Source organism: Echiichthys vipera (assembly GCF_963691815.1).
Source record: "Echiichthys vipera genome assembly, chromosome: 5".
Taxonomy (NCBI): Eukaryota; Metazoa; Chordata; class Actinopteri; order Perciformes; family Trachinidae; genus Echiichthys; species Echiichthys vipera.
Window position 1 is genome coordinate 34,207,614 of NC_139830.1, and position 23,516 is coordinate 34,231,129.

A 23,516-nucleotide genomic window follows, 5' to 3' on the forward strand; every position below is an offset into this window, starting at 1 on the left:
ATGCAAACAAAACACTGGAATAAACAGTGAGAAGATAAAACCAAGTGAAATTATCAAGTTAATTTATTTTCAACCAAAACAAATGAACAGAGTTTCCCAGGCAAACAATGGGAATTAGTGATTGGTTGTCTGAAACACCAGTTCGCATATTCACACTTTAAAGCCACAGAGGGGCTGTGTAGACGGGCTAAATAATTTACACGCTCATCGTAGCACAGCTGTGTAGTTTTGATGGATTATTTATTGCCACATATGGTCTTCTTGATCCTCAGTCTGGGAACACCTGCTCCCCAGTGTGAAAGTTCCTGCCTAAATTAACTAAAGTGACTCAGCACAAAAGTGACACCTACATCCTCCTGCAAACATTTACCTTGAAATGACTGCGTCACTGCTTATTCATGTTTCTGGTTCATCCCACTCTCTGAACACGGTCAGTCTAGAGTCCCAGCCACAGTGAGTAGGGTGAGTGCACATTCACTAGAACTCTCTTAAAGGTACTGTATCTTTGACTTTCCACAAAGTCATTAGATTTGTCACTAGGCTCTTTATGAAAAAAAATGTTTTAGAGGTGTAAATATCAAGCAAAAAAAAAGTATCTAAATTAGCAACATATTATTATGGCTTTGATTTATATAGCGCCTTTCTCAGTGCTCAAGGCGCTTTACAGAGTCCAGGTTCCATTCATTTACACAGACATACATGGTGGTGGTAAACTACGTAGTAGTCACATCTGCCTTGGGGCAGAATGACGGAAGCGTGGCAGCTAATCAGCGCCTACGGCCACTCCGACCACCTCCTCAAACATACAGCAGTCATACACATTCACACGAGGCAAGGTAGGTGAAGTGTCTTGCCCAAGGACACAACGACCATGACACAAGTAGGGCAGGGCGGGGATCGAATCGCTGACCCTTCGGACATTGGAGGACTCCCCCTACCAACTGAACCACATTAGCTTCAGCTGGCAATCTTAAAGTATCAACATTTGTAAAGTTGAAAATAAAAACAACAGACATATTTTCTGTTGTCATTTTTGCTGAAATGACTTGACCACGGTGCAGGCAGCTTCATATAAAACGAATGATTTCCACTTACTAAAAGGTAGCTGCATAGTATTTAACAAAAAATGCAATTTTGTGCCTGGGCTTTGCTGGCTAGAACAGGAGCCCAGTGGAGTAGTGTTAACATCAAGAAATGTAATTGCTCTGCAGGAAAACATATCCTGTCTATTTTTGTTCAAATGGCTGAAAAATTGCTTCTATGGTATAAGCTTCCCTCAGCCTTACCAGTCCTTCACTGCAGCTAATATTTTTTATTATTATTATAATTATTATCTTTTTTTTATTAAAACAGATACATACATACCCACACAAACATATTTAAAATAATAGTACTATAAAGAGAAAAAAACAACAAGAAAACAATCAAATACAAAATGAAAGCAAAACACAAGTAAACAAATAGCACACTTCCAGTCCCTTCCAAACCCATTTTTTCATCATCAAACATCAAATTGATTCAGAGTTGAATACTATGATATAACTGTATTTTAATTTGTAAAGTTATGACTATAAAGAGCCTATATCTGATCAGATAGATATCAGTTTTCTCTCTAGTACCTTTCCTACCTTTAGTACCTCTCTAGTACCGTAACCTTTTTGCCATTTTCAGTTGACCTGTTAATCAGTGTGCCATATCAACATTAAGCCTGCCATCATCTACCAAGTCTGCTGCAGCTGTGTTATTATATTTCTGACCTGGCATTCTGTGAAGAAGGCAACAAGTACTAGCCAATCAGAGGCAGAATAGGGGGGGATCTGGGCAGAATGAATATGGGGAAAAGTCAATCAAACTATCGTAAATAACAGGCTATACACCTGTGCCTGATGTTTCTGACCCCTGATCTAGTATCAAAAGAAATAATAATTGTCTAAGAAAGGGTACAAGGTTTCATATAGATGGTCTGTATTGTCAGGTTCATCTTTTCCACCACTTTCTTCTAGTTTCATTGCCTCAAAGCACTTTCCCAACAGCACTTTCCCTACAGCTTGTTTTCCCTTGTATCTTTATACCTACATAATGCCAGTTGCTCCATTCCACATGCAGTGCTGTGTGTTACTGTACCACTGCGAAGTGCTGCAGTCTGATGTCCAAATTCTTTGTGTTTAGAACTTTCCTCAGGACAACCACAAGGTCAGGCTGTCTGTTAACGGCTTCCTGTGTGCATTTGAGATCCCGGTGCCAGGTTCACCCACGTCTCTGAGCTCACCTACACTGACGGGTGAGCCTGTTCATTCACACTTTGTCTTTGTACTCTTATCAGCATGCAGCTGACTGAATCCACAGTTCTTCATCTTCTCATGTCCTCGTTCTACCCTTCATTAGACATCACCCCGATAGCCAACGGCTCAGCTCTTAATGGAAACCTTGGCAATAAGCCTGTCCTCATCCCAAACGGTGGGCCCAGCACCATAGTGCCCTGTACCCCAGAAATGCCCCTGGAAAAAGGGGTCGCCAACGGACACATCACGCCTGTGCAGGAGAGCCCCTTCATTGGATACATCATCGCCATGCACAGAAAGATGGTTAGAACTAACGTGCAATATGTATTATTTGTATTATACAAAAATACAGAAATCAAATGATTTCTGTACATCATGTAACCTCCATCATCTAACTCATCTATCTATTTGTGTCGTTCCCCTCAGATGCGTACAGAGCTGTACTTCCTGTCCGCTCAGAAGAACCGGCCCAGTCTGTTCGGCATGCCACTAATAGTTCCCTGCACTGTCCACACCAGTAAGAAGGATCTGTACGATGCCGTCTGGATCCAAGTGTCTCGACTGGCCAGCCCACTGCCCCCACAGGAAGCAAGCAACCACGCCCAGGACTGGTAGGCTGATGGTCTCCTCCTTTCTCCCATATTTTTGTGCATTTTTTCACTTTCGACGCAGCTACCTGTAGTTTAGAAGCTCCCCCTGCTCGCACTCTTTGTGCTAAGCCAAGCTAAGCAAATCACAGTGCTATGTTAGTATCTTTGAAATAGAGATGATTAGGAATAGCCTGAGCAGATCAGGATAAGGGCTTATCAGTATCAGCTATCTGAAGCCTGATCCATTTTAACTTTAGAGCACAGGTTTTTTGGAGTCGGAGGGGATCTAAAGAATTTCAGGGGAGGTGTAGTGAATGGAAGCAAAACATATTGCATAAGTAATTATTACATTAGTTATCAAAAGAAGATCCCTTAGAATAGCCTAAATGTGTGTGATTTGGTTAAGGGATACAGTCATTTTGCTTTAGGATTGATCTTTTTTTATGTATTTGATGTAGTCTGAAGTTATTTCTGCAATATTTTCTTCAATCATGGCTCAATTGTAAGCGTCTATGGGATCAAACAGCACAATCATGATAACATGGGAATCCAGGAATTGAGTGAAAATGAGCAAGTAAACTAAGCACCCACACACACCAACCCGACTTTAAAGAACTAGTGCTGTCAATGGTTGACTGTTGTTTCTCCAAAAAAGTTGCACTTGAACACTACGGCCAAAAGCCAACTACCACTAACACTCTGCGCCCGCGTGAGAGGAAATAATTCCCCATACCAGCAGGTGGTGGTAGTCTCTATTCAATATTCAAAAAGGGAAACCTGAAGACGGATTCAAAATGCTAGTTAGCCAGTTAGCATATTAACAACACAACCTGATGTTTGAAAGAGAAACAATAACACAAACTATTACAAACCACTAAAGAACTCAATGGCTAAAAAAAAAAAAAATCTTACCTGATATAACAAGTCTGTTTTCCATCTCACAGCCTCACGACTTTAGTAATTTCTTGACTTTCTTCACTTCCGTTTCTCTTCTTGTGCACTGACTGAACTGCCGATCAGCTCCAACACCGATTTCACATGCTGAAAAAATCAGCAACCATTGCAAAAACTAGGGCAACAGATGCTCACCAGCCTTAAGGGGGGCCCTGTTGCAAGAATAAAAGAGTGAATTGTTTGTAGGTTGTAGCAGCAAGCAATTTCAAATGAATAAATGTTTTTCTTCTTTTGATGTGCAGTGATGACAGTATGGGCTACCAGTACCCCTTTACCTTAAGAGTTGTGGGTAAGGATGGCAACTCCTGTGCCTGGTGTCATTGGTACAGGTAAGACATAAGTACAGTAGGAGTAATGTATCCAGATTAAGATATAGATATAAGATTATTGTATTTGATTTGGTTAGCGCATGTATGTAATGTAAACATTTACGATCAAAATATTATATGTAACATAAAAACAAAGACACTAAAACCAGAGGGGAGCTCTTCTTGTTGACCTCAGAAACAAATTAAGAAAACGAGTAATGCATATTTGTTTTCCTCTGTTTTTTTTAAAAACTATGCATATTAATCATTTCTTGGTTGGTACTGTGTCCGTCTGTGTGTTTCCAGGTTCTGCCGAGGCTGTACAATAGAGTGTTCAGAGGACAGAGCCTCTGTAGGAAATGCTTATATAGCTGTGGACTGGGACCCCACCGCCCTGCATCTCCGCTACCAGACCTCACAGGAGAGGGTAAAACACACACACTGACACTTTCTCTGGCTGGGGCTCCCAGTATAATAAAGAGCAGTCAAAGGATTTTTAGTGAAAAAAAAGATACAACATTTAATGTTCATGGTATTTTTTTCCTTTATTTTCTCTCTGGACATACGACATATATGAGTGTGTAGTTCTTTTTTGCCATAGGTTACACTGTGTAGGAAATGGTTACATCCTTAAAACAATATTTAACTTGGGCCAGTTTTTATGTCACCAGCAGCATTTTTATGCCTCTGCGTCTACGACAGCCGTGACTCAAGGCATTATGTTTTCAGGTTTTCATACCTCTGTCCCATTCTCATAAACACGATAGCTCATGTACGTCTTGAGGGAATGTCTTCAGATTTGACACAATCGTCCTCTTGGACTCAAGGATGACCTGATTAGATTTTGGAGGTCAAAGGTCACTGAATTAGATTAATTCTGACAAGGTTTCACACAAATGTCTAACAGGATAAAACGATGAAGTGATGACATTTTATAACCAAAAGGTCAACTTCACTGTCATAAATCAGGAACATTTGGTCAGATAATGAATTGGTGACACTAATCTTCAAACTGTACTGATTGTAGAGATCTGAAGTGTGAAGCACCCAGGTTATACAAAAAAATACACTTAATACCTTTTTAATTAATTGCTACATATATAATGTAAGTCTGGACAGTTGGATGTAAACTGCAACTTGACTGGTTGGTGGAGGCATACATATGTTCGTGTCCTCTGTACTGTAATTGATCATTGCAGCCTAATGAGACAATGTTGTCAATATGTAAGAAGTGAGAGTGATTTCTCAGTGAGGCTTGCTGAGTCAGTAACATGGCTGCTGTCCCACTGCCCTGCGTCCTGCTGATAGACATTTTAGGTCCTACTTTGTTTACAGACTTTCCCAGCAGTTTATGAATTTATTGCTGTGGTTCACAGTGAGTTTTAGCACAGAGTCACCAGTGAGCTGCTTAATGCAAAGTTCATTAAATGACAGAGTGCAATCCAATAAAGGATCCAGTAAGGACCTGTAAGCTGTGCCATTAAGGGTGCTACTTCTGATTTGTGATAGTGTTCTTAATTAAAGATACATACTTTAAGTATCATGGCACATGTCACTGGGGCACTTTTTTGGTATACAGGTTAGTTAGCAGTAAAATCTGATTTAAAAACAGTACTCAAATAACATCAGTTAAGCCTCGTTTCCACCAAACAGTTCAGTCCAGTTCAGTTTGTAACACATTGGAATGGTTTTTTTTGGGGTTTCATTCCAAGCAAAGATGAAGTGCTCGGTCGCACAGGCGCCCAACCTGGTGAGTCGCAGGAGGAGCCAGGCCCGGAGTCACCCCACAGTGCCCGGAACCTCCAAGTGTTGACGATCAATTCCCTGAGCATGAAGTCGGACAGGAGGCGGATCAAATGGCCCGCAGCTACCATGTCGACACTATGGAGTTAGTTCGATGACGATGTCGACCAAATCCTGGAGGCACTGGCTAAGGGAGAGGCCGGTCAGAAACTTCAGGCCATGACAACGATCATTGTCAACATCGCTGAACGTTTTGGTGAGGAGGAGAAGAAAATCTCTGGCAGCCGTACTCCATGAACCAGAGAGCTGTGGAGATTCACAACATCAGAAAGGAGATGAAAGTCCTAAAATCCCAGCACAAGGTGGCAGGAGATGAGGAACGCATTGGCTTGGCCCAGTTAATGTGCATCTTACGTAAAAAGATCATAGTCCTCCGCCGTGCAGAGTGGCAACGAAGGCACCGACGAGAGAGGGCAAGCAAACGAGCTGCTTTCATCGCCAACCCCTTCAATTTCACCAAAGCTCTGCTGGGGAAGAAGCGCAATGGGAGACTTGCCGCCTCGCAGGAAGACATAGACCAACATCTTGCACAGACGTACAGTGACCCCGAGAGGGATCAGGAGATGGGAGAGTATAACATCCTTATAGATCCTCCTGAACCGGAAGTGCAGTTTGACATGTCAGAGCTGCAACTGAAGGAAATCAGAGAGGTCATCCACAAAGCAAGGGTTGGCTCTGCCCCAGGACCCAGTGGCACAAGGTGTATAAGAACTGCCTTACAAGGTGTATAAGAACTGCCCCAAGCTCCTAATACGTCTATGGAAAATCCTATGAGTCTTCTGGAGGAAAGGGAAAATTCCTGACCAATGGCGAGTGGAAGAAGGAGTCTGGATCCCAAAGGAGGAAAATTCCACCCAGCTAGACCAGTTCCGCATCATCTCTTCGTTGTGCATCGAGGCAAAGATCTTCTTCAGTGCCATATCCAGCCGACTGTGCACCTACCTGACAAAGAACACCTACATTGACACATCGGTCCAGAAGCATTTCTGGAATGCCGGGCTGTTTGGAACATACAGGTGTGGTGACACAGTTAATCCGGGAGGCCAGAGAGAACAATGGCAACCTGGCCAATGCATTTGGCTCCATTCTGCACCAACTAGTCCAGCTCACTCTGTTAAAACACCATGTCCCCAGCAGATGTAGAGACCTCATCGCTGACTATTACAGCAACTTCAGGATGAGGGTCTCATCAGGAGCAGCATCATCATGCTGGCACAAGGTGGAGATTGGCATCATCGCAGGCTGCACCATCTCTGTGACACTCTTCTCCTTGGCAATGAATATGCTCACTAAGTCTGCTGAGCCAGAGTGTAGAGGACCTCGAATGAATTCCGGGCAACGCCAGCCACCTATCAGGGCATTTATGGATGACCTCACAGTCACCACCGAATCAGTACCAGGCTGCCGGTGGATTCTGAAAGGCCTTGAAAAGCTGGTTAAGTGGGCCTGGATGCGATTTAAACCTGCCAAATCAAGATCCATGGTGCTGAGGAAAGGAAAGGTGGAGGACAAATTCCGGTTTTACATCACAGGCACGGCTATTCCATCAATCTCAGAGAAGCCAGTCAAGAGCTAGGGCAAGGCTTTTGACAGCTCTCTGAGAGACACAACTTCGATCCAGGCAACTTGCACTCAGTTGGATGGCTGGCTGAAAGCTGTGGACAAATCTGGCCTGCCAGGAAAATTCAAAGCCTGGATCTACCAACACGGCATTCTTCCCGGGATCCTGTGGCCCCTCCTGGTTTACGCCTTCCCAATCTCTACAGTTGAGTGCTTGGAGAGGAGTGTCAGCAGCCACCTTCGGAGATGGCTAGGACTACCAAAGAGCCTTAGTAGCATTGCCCTTTATGGGCGCAGCAACAAACTGCAGTTGCCCTTTAAATCCTTGGAGGAGGAGTTCAAGGTGTCGAGAGCTAGAGAGGTGGTGCAGTATAGGGACTCAAGTGACCCGATGGTGGCCCAAGCTGGGATCCAAGTTAGGACTGGCAGAAAGTGGAGGGCGGTGGACACTGTCCAAGAGGCAGAGGCAAGGGTGCAATGGTCACTCGTGGACGTGCAGGGTTGGGATCTTTTCCATCCCAACAGCTGAACACCGGTCTGATGTCCAAATTCTTTGTGTTTAGAACTTTCCTCAGGACAACCACAAGGTCAGGCTGTCTGTTAACGGCTTCCTGTGTGCATTTGAGATCCCGGTGCCAGGTTCACCCACGTCTCTGAGCTCACCCACACTGACGGGTTAGCCTGTTCATTCACACTTTGTCTTTGTACTCTTATCAGCATGCAGCTGTCTGAATCCACAGTTCTTCATCTTCTCATGTCCTCGTTCTTCCCTTCATTAGACATCACCCCGATGTCTGGCAATAAGCCTGTCCTCATCCCAAAACGGTGGGCCCAGCACCATAGTGCCCTGTACCCCAGAAATGCCCCTGGAAAAAGGGGTCGCCAACGGACACATCACGCCTGTGCAGGAGAGCCCCTTCATTGGATACATCATCGCCATGCACAGAAAGATGGTTAGAACTAACGTAGTGGGAGAATGCCACTGAGAGGAAGGTGACCTGGGCTGAGATCTGGAGAGCTGAGCCTCTGCGCATTAAATTCCTCATCCAAGCAGTCTATGATGTGCTCTCAAGCCCATCTAACCTGCACACATGGGGCCTAGCAGAGTCACCAGCTTGCCCAATGTGTTTGAAGCGAGGAACCCTTGAACACATCCTCAGCTGCTGCACTGTGGCACTTGGACAAGGACGGTACCGCTGGAGGCACGACCAGGTCCTTAAGGCCATCGCTGAAGCCATCAGCACTGGACTAGAGTGGGCTAAGCAGTTCCGTCCCTCCAGGGAAATGATTGCCTTTGTCAGAGGTGAGGAGCGAGTGACCCCAGCTAGAAGATCTCCCGCAGGCATCCTGACTTCCGCAAGGGACTGGCGACTGCTCAGGGATCTTGAGTAGCAGCTGAAGTTTCCTAGCCACATCACTGCCACTACCCTACGGCCAGACTTGGTTCTGATGTCTGAGTCCACAAAGCAGGTCGTGCTGCTGGAGCTGACAGTCCCGTGGGAAGACCGCCTGGAAGACGCCTTTGAGAGGAAGCTTTCCAGGTATGCAGGACTGGTCAGTAACTGCCAGCAGGCAGGATGGAGGACTAGGTGCCTCCCAATAGAGGTGGGGTGCAGAGGTTTTGTGGCCCGTTCTCTAACCAGAGCCTTCAGCATTCAAGGCATCGAAGGAGAGAGAAGGAAGAGAGCCATCCGCAGAGCCACCGAAGCGGCAGAGAGAGCCTCAAGATGGCTATGGCTCAAGAGAGGAGAACCATGGAGGCATGGTAGCTAGTTTGCCATCTGGTCACAAGCCGGGGATTGATCAACCCCGGCTGGGTCACCTGGATGAGGGGTATGATGTTGAAAGACCCGAAACCTCCAATGACTCCAGGAACATCACTGAGGATGTGACCAGAGGCATCAGTAGATGTATTTTAACACTTGTCAAAAGCTGTGGATGGTACCAGAATAATTAATAATTAATTAATGTGGAGCTAGAAACAGTCTGATTGGTGCAGACGTTCATCTTAGTAATGATCGGTCATCTTGTCACCCAGCTCTTTCCCCCGGCTCCTAAAAATAAGCCAAGAATCATGGATCTTTAGTGACCATTTACTCCAGTCAGTGGAGTTATCACAAATGTACCACTATTAAATGAGAAATTGCATTAAACACAAACCTCTTAAAATGTTTACAACCCAACAACAACATATACTGTAGAACTCTATATGTGCTGCCAGTACACTCTATATGCTCTGTTATAGAACCTGCAGCAACAAGTTAATTTGTATCATCAAACGTCACCTGGGGGACTGAGCGAACCAAAGTCAGTCTGAGTCACAGATCAGGATACATCCGGGTACATCCGAAAATCATGAGAGAGACTTTGAATCTGTGAATCGGCTGTTTGATGAGTCTGAGTCTGAGATTGCAGATCAGAATACATTTGGGTACATGGTGAACATGTGAGAGACGAAATTAAGAAATGACCCACATTTCCTCAAGTTATTAGCCAACGACTCATGTCACTGACTTATAGCAATATCTGACTGTGCTTTGGGTAGAAGGATACTACAAATGTTTAAAATCCATTCCCTGTTGCACTCATCTATTTAATTGCCTTTTAAGTTCCTGTCCATCACAGAGTGAGTTAAAACAATGGTGATTGATCATATGACCCACTAATGAAAGCTCTTGTTGCCTTTTTTGCTGAGTAGTCACATCTGTGTGTCTGTGGAGACATTCCCTCTCTAAATGTAAATAAACCACCATGTTAGTGGCGGTGCTGACAGCCAGATCGTCACCAACAGTTATGCTGCGTTCACTTTTAATCGGAAATGCCAACTTCTGAGTCAGGCTTGTTATAAGGGCAGAAGTATAATAGGAGCATGTGTGTGCATAGATTAAAACGAGGAACATATAGGGAACAGACTGGATGTAGAAGTGAATGTGTTTCAATAAAGTTTCCAAAGAACAAAAAAGGACAATTGTCAACACCCATAGTAAACATGAACGTGACAAGATGGAGGCTCTGAAAGAACAGACTCACCTGCTGTTACATCTTACTGTCAAAGAGGCCGCTAGAAACAACATATCTCAAACCTGATGGAGTACAATTTTAAATCCTCAAATTTATGTACCCTGTGCATTTGGTCATTCACTTTCTTTAGTGAGTAGGTGCATTGACTGTTGATTACATCGTAGGAACAAGTTTCATTAGCCATCTGGTGAATTTGACTCAAGTGACTCGCACAACCCGGATCATATTAATGAGTGACTCAGAATAACCCTAATCCTTAAAATGATCAGGGTTGACCATCACTAGTTCCTCTGCAAGGTCCGTGAAGAAGTAGCAGCCCAAAGGTTAGAGGCGGAGGCTCAGTGGTTAGAGCAGGCGCCGCATGTAATGAGGCTGAAGGTCCGGGTTTGACTCCGACCTGCTCCCACTTTCTCTCTCACCTCATTTTCTGTCTGTACTACTGAATAATGGCTTGAAAACTGCCAAAAAAAATCTTTAGCGGTTGCTGGTTGTGAAATTATCCTCACCCCGTTCAGTATCATCACCACCATGGTCTCTATGCAGATTGTGGAGGAGCACTGCAGTGTGGAGCAGTCCCGTCGGGCCCAAGCTGAGCCCATCAGCCTGGACAGCTGCCTGAAGGCCTTCACCAGCGAGGAAGAGCTGGGTGAGGACGAGCTCTACTACTGCTCCAAGTGCAAGACGCATCGGCTGGCCACTAAGAAGCTAGACCTCTGGAGGCTGCCGCCCATGCTGGTCAGTGCAACACTTCTCAGTCTGTGTCAGACCTGAGCTCTGGTCTCACAGGGATAGACGAGAACTCTACATGTGGTTTTCAGTAGTATTCACTGTTTGCATTGAAAGGACAACACAGTATTTGCAATACGTGTCTCTTCTTCAGATTGTCCACCTGAAGCGCTTCCAGTTTGTAAATGGCCGTTGGATCAAATCCCAGAAGATTGTAAAGTTTCCTAGGCAGAACTTTGACCCCAGCGCTTTCCTGGCTCCCAGAGACCTGGAGCAGCATTGCCTTCACTCCCGCAGTAAAAGCGAGGATCTGCTGAGGGTTGGAGAAGACAACCTGTCCTCCATCTCTGCCCCTGCTGGCTTCTGCAACCTCCCCAAAGGTACCACACTCACTCATGCACTGAGATGACTCACATTTTTAAAGATACATCATGTTTGATGTTTAAGAGCATGAGAGCGTCTTAAATAAAATCGACTGAAGTATAAATGAGCAGAGCAGTTAATGGCCCAGTGGCAGTGGACATACATTTAACTCTGTCCTTTCCCAACAGCTTCCCCTGCCTCTAGCAGGAAGTCTGCACCTTCTCTCAGCCGGACCAGCAGCCCCTCTGGCAGCCCAAAGACCGGCAGCGGAGGCCGCAGGCCAGGCCGGCTACGCCTGCCCCAGCTGAGCAGCAGACACCGCCTCTCTAACAGCAAGGAGAGTCTGGATGGGGCCGCTAGTTCTGAGGCTGAACCACAGGACGGTGAACCACAGCCAGACACAGAGGAGAGCAAAGCGGGAGCCGCAGCATCAAGCCTCCCTGGATCAGGAGAGGAGGTGGCGTCAGATGAAACGTACGGTACTGAGGCGTCCAGCAGCCACTGTGATGTAGTCCTGGTAAATGGTAACAGCAACGGGCTGGGCTCAGACTGCAGCACAGAGAGCAGCATGGACCCTGACAACTCACTGCTCCCACACAGAGACAACATGTGTCTGGATGCCATCTACAACCTCTATGCAATATCAGTAAGTGTCACACATCAACAGCACTGTCATACATGCAGTTTTAGGCTTTTTTTTCTGCTTTGAAACAAGTCTTAAAATATTTTCCTGTCTTACCTCCTCAGTGTCATTCAGGAATCATGGGAGGAGGCCACTATGTGACATATGCCAAAAACCCCAAGGAGAAATGGTACTGTTACAATGACAGCAGCTGTAAGGTAAGGCATAAGAAATCTTTATATTCCACAAATAATAGAATACCTTTCATTACTGTATTTTGATTATTGCAACGGATAACTGGCCAAACATATAGTATCACATCCATCCACCTGTAGATAGAAGAGCTTTTCTATTTTCAGTCCAACTGTAAAGCAAGGAATCTGTATTGTGTTAGTAAAATTTGAACACACAGAGGCAGGGCTGCAGAGCTCTGCAGTTTGACTTTGCTCCATGAGAGCGGGCGGTCAAAAAATAAACTGGGTCCTGGGATTTAGCTAGGAGAAGTCTTGTTCTGAAATCTGGCATGGTGAAACTAGGGGCGACTCAATACCCCTGTTTCATGGCTGATTCCGCAACCTTGAGTGTCTGCTAATATTGTCTTTTTTTTTCTCTCTCAAACAACTAAGACCTTAATAATTTATTTATGGATGCACTTTGCTTATCCAGCCATCTAAAACACGATGCTCAAACTGTGAAACAAACATTCTACTCCCAATATTCTACTCCCATTCTATGTCCAGCAAGAGCTCATTTAGATTACACAGAAAACACAGTTTAGCAAGGTGACCCAGTTCAACTCAAACACCTCTTAACGTTAGTCTCTAAAGGAAATCATTAATCATCCAGCTCTCCAGTCCGAAGTGGTGTCATGAGCTTGCAGCGGTTTTACCGATGTTTAATCTCACTCGACTGCATTCATATATTGCTCTAGGCAGGCCATATAGAGAACCAAACTTTTCTTTTGATAGTGATGATGCTAGCCAATGTCATTTAAAATGCCACCTGGCAGTTGGCAGCTGCATCCACAGCTCTGATGGAACATAGCTTTTCACAGTTTTATAGTATGGACTGATGACGTGACATCAAATCAACAGTTTAGGCCAATGGATCGTATCGGATGCTATATTTTTTCCACTCAAATATATCCAAATAAAAAATATATATCACTGATTTTGGCCAGTATTGGTCTGATACTGATACTGAGCATTGGTTTGGTGCACCCCTTTGTGGAAACATGAGTTGGGGAGAGTAGTGCTGGGTATGGTTCGCTGTGTTTGAGTGCAGAAAGTGTAGTGTAGTGTTCTGGAAAAGATTGTCAATGTCATGGCTGGATATTTAGCACAATTCGACAATGTGGAAGAGGCCACACAGGATTTCAGAACAAGACTTCCCCTTGAGCGAGACTTGGTTAGACACAATAACAAACAGACCGGATCAAGACATTTATAATGATATAATTATAATCTGAGCCTGTCATTGTCAAAAACAAGCCCTTTTAGTGGTTTCACATGGCCGTTGTTTAGCAGGAAAAAGCCTGGTCCTAAATAGCTAGCTGTTAGCAAATGATGCGTTTACTCTAGCATTGCTACGGGACACAAAAGCAGGTGTATTGCTACGGACTCACAAGGTCAGAAACACTGAAGAACAAGTAATCGGTTCGTTCCTAACACATAACAAGTTAATTGACATGTAGCTTGAAAAGAGCAATCACATCCCCTCTGTGTATAAAATGTCCTTTCAGGAAGTGCACTCTGAGGAGATCGACACCGACTCGGCCTACATCCTCTTCTATGAGCAGCAGGGAGTGGACTACTCCCAGTTCCTGCCAAAGATTGATGGCAAGAAGATGGCAGACACCAGTAGCATGGATGAAGACTTTGAGTCCGACTACAAGAAATACTGTGTCCTCCAGTGACCACACCCTGTCTTCCATCAGCAGGCACTACACCCGCTCTCTGAGCAGGAGGCACCAAACGTTTAGATCATTCTGAAGAATTCTCACAAACTGCTAATGACTAGAGTCCAACTGTGGTCTTTGTCTTTAGGGATGCGTCGCAGCACTTTCTACACTTGATCGCAAACATATTTCAGTGCAAAGGTTTGCCAAGACAACCATGAAGCCCTGGTGAAAGCACTGGTGCACTTTGCTGAGCCAGACGGAACAAAACCCCACTCCTCCCCTCATGTGAACAACCCTCGCCATAACTTACATGTAACATATACCTGCATACTAACGCATCTCTGAATGTATGCCAGTATGGCCAAGTCATGAATTGATGTTGCTAAGTTATTGTGCATTTATGATATAGGAATATACCGAGGCCACATAATGAAGTCCAGGTGCAACTGCAAACAACAACAAACAATTGGATATAGGGGAAGTTTTAAATGCCAAGTGTCAACTGGTTCCCAGAGTTAAAGAACCTGAGTTGATGTCATATTTGATGCCACAGATCAACATGATGTTGTCATTCAGTATCGGAGTTTATTGGATACTGTGACAAGAATCATTTTTTAAAAAATGGTTCTACATATGTTTTATTTGTGATAGCTTCATTAGGGAAATATGATTCACATGCTACCTCATCGCTTCCTTCAGTCTGTCGGCCAACTCTGCCCTAAAGGTTTGTGACAGTATTAATAATAATAAATTAAATGCTTCCTTCTAGTCATGTAGGAGTTATGGTACCCCCCCGGGGTCTGATGCTGACATATATAATCAGGCATTTTTTGCCAAAAGTGTGTTTCATTCTAAAGCTGCCAAATAGTGATGATTTGTGCAATGTTGACCTGTGTGTACCCATAACTTCTTCTAACTAAAAAAGTTAGCTTTAGGACAGGTGCCATGATTTCAAAAGAGACACACTTCAAGAATAATATACCGATTCTGCAGATGTGTTGTCTTATTGTATTGTTCTTTTTTCCTTAAGTAGCCACTTCAGGTTAGAGATAGGAATATATCTAAAGCTCCACCAGAGGCATCAGGCTTGTCTTCATAGCACTGTCACAACATGGACCTTTCACCTGCTGCAATTCTCAACTGTTGACATTCAGACTCTTCTGTAATAATAATGCTCACATGCTCCCCAATAAGAAACCAGAAAAGATTGGGGCATTGGGGATCACTTTATTGTAGTTACAAAATTATTTTACCTGTCATTTTAACATTATATTATTTAAAGAGTAACTGAAAAGATTACTCCACTGATTTAGCATTGCACTGCTATTAATGTCAGGAAGGCCAGTAAAAAGAAAAGGATCAAAACTGATGCGGTTGCACGTGAAATATTCTCTTTTTTTATTCCACTCATTCATCTATACCTGGTGCCTACATTACCCACAGTGCAACCTGGCACGAACGGTTCAATCAGACATTCGGGGGTGTCATGGTGGTTAAACAGCCAGCTCCACTCCCTCTAAAGACACAAAAGACTATTTTCACACATGCAGTCGTCCTCCACAGCACCTGGATACATGATTTGTTAACTTGTGGTTTCCTGTTTAACAGCAGGCTGAGAGGCTGAGTTTTAGTGCCCTCTCTGGTTGAAAGTTTAAAGGCAGTGACACACCAACCAAGCTTTAAAGAAGTTTAGTGGCGATGAAGGCCGATTGATGCGTCGCCTCACGTTGCCTGTGTCTCGGCAGAACAGCCATTAAGGCCTGATTACCGGCCCAACTTTGAACGACATCCTACTGTCAGTTTGGTATGTCTCCACCTTATAAGACGTCATCGCCATTGCCATAGATAAAGCACTCCCACGCACCCCTGCACCTTGTGGTTCAGTTTTCAAAATGGCATCCTGCTAAATATCTTCATAAACCCACTAATATCGGATGGTTTCGGGTTAGTGTTCATTAATTCTTCAAAAGTAACATCCTGTGGAATCCGTTGAGAGCTGCAGTATGTGTTTGTAATGTCGTCAGACCTGTAAAAACCCAACTTTATCAGTAGTTTTCTTTGTGCTGAGTCTAAATATCAGTTCCATGTAAATTCCAAATTCTGTTCCTCCTTTTATCTGAGTTTTTGGCTACTTTATGTGACTGTTGCGGTTAGTTGAAAATGAATAAGCACGTGTGTTGCAGAGCTTGGTGTAGCAGCATGTGTGGAGCTCCTCCTGCGCGGGGCTCGGTCTAATCACTGTGAACAGACAGCAGACAGTCAGTGGCTCCCCACTTTGTCTTCTAGATCACAGGAGATGAATCTCTGTGCTCGCCCCTTTTTTAGCTGCTGTATTTTATGAGGATGTATGGATGTATTTGGAGAGATATGCCACTAAATTAAACTTTATTTTCCTTTGCAGAGTACGTTTGTTGATCAAATGGAAATGTACAGATGAGTGCTATTTGTGTTTGCTTGCTCAGCTCTTTTTGTCCTCCGCCCTCCTGCCTTTGCATCGAGCTGTAGACAACGTCCAGTTTGTGTCAGAGTTTGAAAGGTCATCACACGTCTCAAAGGTAACTTTTTTCCTAAGGATTAGTCTCTTGAGAACACAGTTTGTAATGATCACTTCATTTAAAGCGATCAACTGTTTTTTGTGGCTGTGAATGTTCCCTCAAATGACTACTTGTGTGTTGCCAAGTTTACCAAACCTGTAGGTTAAACTGTATTTGCAAAAACACAATTAACAGATAATTTTAGCACAATTTCCGTAATCCAAGAACAAAGATTTTTTGCCTAAAAGGACTGAACTTTGACACAGAAATTGGGCAACCACTGATCTTGTTATCTTAAGCCCCTCCCCATCTCCAGAAGCTCCGCCCACCGGTCCCACCCCCAGAAGAGTAGTTCGAAATGTCGGCAGGCAGTGCAATCTACTACTGAGCTGTCTGTCAGTGTCTGTAGCCTCTTTATATAAGTTTGTTTCTGTTAGATCTGAACCACACGTGTTAATTTAAAGAACTTTTTTGTAAGGTGTTTGTTGAAAAAAAGTGACGTTGCACTGACATGAAAACATGTACATAAAAAAATGTGTTTTGTAAATAAGCCAATGAAAACTATGTATTTGAATATGGACTGTACAAAATACTGTACTTGTAGTTGTATATGGAGTGATACCGTTGATCTGTAACAAAATACCCAAGCAACAAATTAAATTCTGCAGAGGAAACACCAGATGTGTGGGGTTTTTGTGTGTTCTGAATTATGCAGATTTGGATTGTAACGGAGGTTGACTCCAACAATTTGGTCCAGACGAAATATTTTGACAACTTCATGCTCCACAGGATAAATTGTGACAAGGTTGGTTTTCTTTTTTAAAATCTCTTCTCTCTGCTGCTGTCGCTGACACGTATGGGATCCTCCTCCACTCCTTCACCTCCAGTCTACATCACATTCAACACAGTCCTGCTCCACACCCATCATCCAGGTCTTCAGTAACCCTCTTCCCCACCACCAGAGTCTAGACCCCGGGGGGGTCAAATAAGAAAGAAAATTGGAATAGATACATCTAAAAATAAGTATTAACCAATGGAATTGCCTTCTGGACTTAGGGGTGAGCCAGTTTAATGACTCAAACATTAAACAGTGATGGGTTCTAAAAGGACAACTGAGCATAAGTGTACAGACTAGTATACAGTTCATCAAGAGGATGGAGATTTGTTTCAGAGGTGTTACCATAGATAACATAAGCATAATCTAATATTTTTTTTCTGGACTTCTTGGTCCACTATCCCAGAGGTGGGCCTATAAAACACAATTACTCATTTCATTAATCTCCACAAAGCTGGACTCTCTAATTGCTCCTCAACACAATTGAAGTATACTTTCAACAGGTCAGTAACTCCCCCCACCTACCCCTCAAATAAATCAAACAAACATTAAATTATCTACAACAAAATAAACCCCCTCGATTGGATTTGTCCAGTGATGTCAGCGATTACATCAACACCATAAAAACCCCAGAAATGCTTGACGGATCCTTCCCAAACATTCCTGCATGATGGACCAGAGAAAGCGACAAAGAAATGGTGAATATAAAGGAAACAAACAATTTACAATTCAAACTTGCAACTTAATAAAAAATAATTGAAATTAAACTATAGTTGTGTGATTGCTTTAAATTAAACTAGTACTTCATGTAAAAATGGTTGATGTAAAAACAGTTTGAACACAAACAAACTCGGGATAGTAAGTGTTCAAATGTTACACAAAGTGATGGTAAAACTATAGCAAACTGAAAATAAATACACTATGAAAATAACTGGAGCAATGTGGACAGATCAATACGTGTATGGAAAAAGTGGTGAGTACAATAATATCACCCACTTTGTCACAGAGAGGACCTAAAGATGAGCCTTGTGGAACACCTTTATCTATAATCTTAAAATCTGATTGACTATCCTGAAAGGAGATACACTGACTTCTGTAATGAAGAAATTAGTTAAAAAATAATAGTAGAAAGACCACTAGCATACAACTTGTCTAAAAGAAGATAATTGTCAGGTTTAAACAACCTAGAACATCCAAAAAATAACAAAAGAGAGAAAGACAAGAGTTATACTACTTGCAAGGAGAACGGATAGAGATGTGTTCAGTTACAATCTCCTACTGCTCTGAAGCACCCTCTGCCAAGCCCTTTCTTTTTATTTCCTTAAGGTGGTCCCTAGTTACAATATGAGTTATAGCTGTAAGGGAGAGGGGGCACACAACTGCAACTCTTCACATGTTGCTCAATTCATTATCTTCATGAGTTACATCCTGTACGGGAGAGGGGGCACATGTTGCTCGTCCTTGAAACGTGTTCTGTCTTTAAACAGATGAGCAGTTTCTGTTTTTGCACAGATACCTCTTTGTTGACTCATCAGCAGTCATGCTTATCTGATTTCTTCTACCTGCAAAACAACTCTGCACAAATTAGCTGTACACACACACCAAGTAAGGTTAGTTCATATGTAAAGGTAATTGGAGTTAATATGAGATTATTTTATGTACAATTATTCTAACATTTCCCTCCTGTTTATCACATATTTGCTCAAATTCTCACATCACTTTTAGTCAGCCACTTTTTGTTTGATTGTCAGCTGTAAGATTATTTTCATGAGCACAAAATACATTAACACTGTTTGTTGCATGTATTTCGAATATTGCTCCCAAAAAAAAAAAAAAATTTTTTTTTTTACACACGTGTACATACACATAAATGCACATACATATCTACAACAGTAATCGCATTCATCATGAAATAAATATTCGAAAAGGAGTGAGAAGAAGTTAAACTTATAAACTCCCACCCCTGATCCTTCTTTATAACTTACAACAAAAATAGCAATGAGCTTCCTAGCCCATGAGATTTCTTATATATAAAAAAAAAAGAATAATAATAAATAAAACAGAAAACGCTTTGCTGGGTGCTAAGCCAGAAAAAAGTCCTCAACGCACAATAAAGTAACACACATATAGCTATACGTGTGTTTACCAAAAAAAAATAATAATAATTCAGATACACACAGAAAGATATATAGAAAAAAATATCCACCCCCATACTTTACAGTACACCCCATCACACCCTTGTGCCCATTATACCACTTAGTGGTCCTGAGTAACTTCATCCCTGTACCTTGTAAAGATCACATCTTTATACCTTAGTTTAAACTGTTTTACGTTTGGACATTCCTTTAATTCTTTATGAAATCTGTTCCAAAGCCTCACCCCGCTGACTGAAACACAAAAACCTTTCCTGATCGTACGCACTAGTGGAATATTGAAATTAGTTGTCCCTCTCAAATAGTAACCCCCTTTCATATATGCTGAATAATTTCTGTATGTTTGTAGGTAATAAATTACATTTAGCTTTTAACATAATTTGAGCTGTTTGATAATTGACCATATCTGTAAATTTGAGTAGGCGTGATTGCAGGAATAACGAGTTAGTGTGTTCCCGGTTGTCGGCGTTATGAATGACACGTATGGCTCTTTTTTGAATGATGGTTAGTGGCTGTAGTGAGGTCTTGTAATTGTTGCCCCAAATCTCAGCACAGTATTGCAAATACGGTGAGTGTGGAGGGATTTGTAATCTAAAACCTTTTTTGTTTTATTTATTATTGCGATGCTTCTTGAAACTTTGGTTTGTACATGTTTAATATGTGCTTTCCAACTCATTTTATCATCTATGGTTACCCCCAGGAATTTTATTTCATGTACTCTTTCAATTACAGTTCCCTCTATTTTTAATGTTACCTGTTTATTTGTTCTACAATTTCCAAACATCATCATTTTTGTCTTACCAAGGTTGAGTGATAACCTATTTGTGTCAAACCAGATTTTAAGTTTATTCAATTCTATATTGATCTCCTCCTGTAGTTTTTGTAAATCGTCCCCTGAACAAAAAATATTCGTGTCATCTGCAAACAATACAAAGTGCAATATCTTAGAAACATAACATATGTCATTGATATACAAAAGAAAAAATTTGGGACCCAGCACTGACCCCTGGGGAACCCAACAAACAATGTCCAAACAAGATGAAACACAGTCACCCAGGCTCACAAATTGCTGTCTCCCACTTAAGTAACTTGTCACCCACTGAAGTACTATTCCCCTAATACCATATCTTTCCAATTTATTGAGCAGTATGTTGTGATTGATTGTGTCGAATGCCTTTTTTAAATCAATGAATATGCCAACAGCAAATTTCTTGTGATCTATTGCATTTGTTATTTCTTCCATTGCCTCAATTATTGCCAGTGATGTTGATCTATTAGTCCTAAATCCGTACTGACTATCTGCAAGTATTTTGTGTTTTTCTAAGAATGTGTCCAATCTGCTATTAAATAATTTTTCAAGTATTTTGGAAAACTGCGGTAGCAATGACACAGGTCTATAATTTGTGAAATGGTGCTTGTTTCCAGTCTTATATAGAGGTAATACTTTAGCTATTTTCATATTGTTTGGGAATGAAACAGTTTGAAATGATAAGTTAGATATGTAGAGAAAGATATATAGAAAAAAATATCCACCCCCATACTTTACAGTACACCCCATCACACCCTTGTGCCCATTATACCACTTAGTGGTCCTGAGTAACTTCATCCCTGTACCTTGTAAAGATCACATCTTTATACCTTAGTTTAAACTGTTTTACGTTTGGACATTCCTTTAATTCTTTATGAAATCTGTTCCAAAGCCTCACCCCGCTGACTGAAACACAAAAACCTTTCCTGATCGTACGCACTAGTGGAATATTGAAATTAGTTGTCCCTCTCAAATAGTAACCCCCTTTCATATATGCTGAATAATTTCTGTATGTTTGTAGGTAATAAATTACATTTAGCTTTTAACATAATTTGAGCTGTTTGATAATTGACCATATCTGTAAATTTGAGTAGGCGTGATTGCAGGAATAACGAGTTAGTGTGTTCCCGGTTGTCGGCGTTATGAATGACACGTATGGCTCTTTTTTGAATGATGGTTAGTGGCTGTAGTGAGGTCTTGTAATTGTTGCCCCAAATCTCAGCACAGTATTGCAAATACGGTGAGTGTGGAGGGATTTGTAATCTAAAACCTTTTTTGCTTTATTTATTATTGCGATGCTTCTTGAAACTTTGGTTTGTACATGTTTAATATGTGCTTTCCAACTCATTTTATCATCTATGGTTACCCCCAGGAATTTTATTTCATGTACTCTTTCAATTACAGTTCCCTCTATTTTTAATGTTACCTGTTTATTTGTTCTACAATTTCCAAACATCATCATTTTTGTCTTACCAAGGTTGAGTGATAACCTATTTGTGTCAAACCAGATTTTAAGTTTATTCAATTCTATATTGATCTCCTCCTGTAGTTTTTGTAAATCATCCCCTGAACAAAAAATATTCGTGTCATCTGCAAACAATACAAAGTGCAATATCTTAGAAACATAACATATGTCATTGATATACAAAAGAAAAAATTTGGGACCCAGCACTGACCCCTGGGGAACCCCACAAACAATGTCCAAACAAGATGAAACACAGTCACCCAGGCTCACAAATTGCTGTCTCCCACTTAAGTAACTTGTCACCCACTGAAGTACTATTCCCCTAATACCATATCTTTCCAATTTATTGAGCAGTATGTTGTGATTGATTGTGTCGAATGCCTTTTTTAAATCAATGAATATGACAACAGCAAATTTCTTGTGATCTATTGCATTTGTTATTTCTTCCATTGCCCCAATTATTGCCAGTGATGTTGATCTATTAGTCCTAAATCCGTACTGACTATCTGCAAGTATTTTGTGTTTTTCTAAGAATGTGTCCAATCTGCTATTAAATAATTTTTCTAGTATTTTGGAAAACTGCGGTAGCAATGACACAGGTCTATAATTTGTGAAATGGTGCTTGTTTCCAGTCTTATATAGAGGTAATACTTTAGCTATTTTCATATTGTTTGGGAATGAAACAGTTTGAAATGATAAGTTAGATATGTAGGTTAATGGCTTGGAAATACCCTGAAGTACTTTTTTTACCAAGGTCATATTGACATCATTAAAGTCAGTTGAGTGTTTGTTTGTGCATGCATTTACTATATTGATAATTTCATTTTCAGTCACTGCTTTAAGAAACAATGAACAGGGATTTCTCTCAAACCTATGTTCGTCATGTTTTCCTGTGTCACTGATTTTCTTTGCAAGGTCTGGTCCTACATTTACAAAGAATTTATTAAAACTGTTTACCACTCATGACATGGCTAACCACATTAGCCATGTCATGATTTTCAACACCCATATCAATGAAATAGTTAGGCAGATTATTATGTCTAGACCCATTTCTTATAATATTATTTAGTACCTTCCATATACCTTTAATATTGTCTTTGTTTTCATCTAATCTTCTTTTATAATAATCGTTTTTGCTTTGTCTTAAAATATTAGTTAACTTATTTTTATATTTTTTGTACTTGCATTCAGCTTCTTTGGTTTTCAGTTTTATGAAATCTTCGTAAAGTTTATTTTTCTTTTTACAAGCATTTTGCAGCCCTTTTATAATCCATGGACAATGATCATATGAAGTTCTTCTGTTACATTTTCTTACTGGACAGTGTGATTCATATAATGAAGAGAATATTCTTAGGAATTCGTCATAAGCCCTGTTAACATCGTTTTCTCCATATATTGCATTCCAGTTATACTCCAATAATTAATTTCTAAGGTTAATTATTGATTCCTCTGTCCTAACTCTTCTATAATGTATTTGTTTGTTTAAATTTTCCCTTATATTGATGTCATAGACTGTGAACACTGGCAAGTGGTCGCTGATGTCATTAATCAATATACCGCTTATTGTATTATTGTCAATGTCATTGGTGAAT

The 23,516-nt window shown here is 41.6% G+C and overlaps 1 protein-coding gene across 1 annotated transcript in view; it reads left to right on the forward strand.

The window, feature by feature from the left end:
- The window catches only part of usp32 (ubiquitin specific peptidase 32), a 111,627-nt gene extending 94,321 nt beyond the window's left edge, over positions 1-17,306 (forward strand). The window contains exons 25-34 of the mRNA XM_083913803.1: positions 2,170-2,281; positions 2,386-2,585; positions 2,709-2,893; positions 4,069-4,155; positions 4,441-4,561; positions 11,062-11,253; positions 11,399-11,624; positions 11,796-12,253; positions 12,355-12,447; positions 13,971-17,306. Of these exons, the coding sequence (XP_083769929.1) occupies positions 2,170-2,281; positions 2,386-2,585; positions 2,709-2,893; positions 4,069-4,155; positions 4,441-4,561; positions 11,062-11,253; positions 11,399-11,624; positions 11,796-12,253; positions 12,355-12,447; positions 13,971-14,144 (1,848 nt within the window). The 3' untranslated portion in view covers positions 14,145-17,306. The remainder of the gene's footprint in view (positions 1-2,169; positions 2,282-2,385; positions 2,586-2,708; positions 2,894-4,068; positions 4,156-4,440; positions 4,562-11,061; positions 11,254-11,398; positions 11,625-11,795; positions 12,254-12,354; positions 12,448-13,970) is intronic.
- Positions 17,307-23,516: the final 6,210 nt, after the last annotated feature.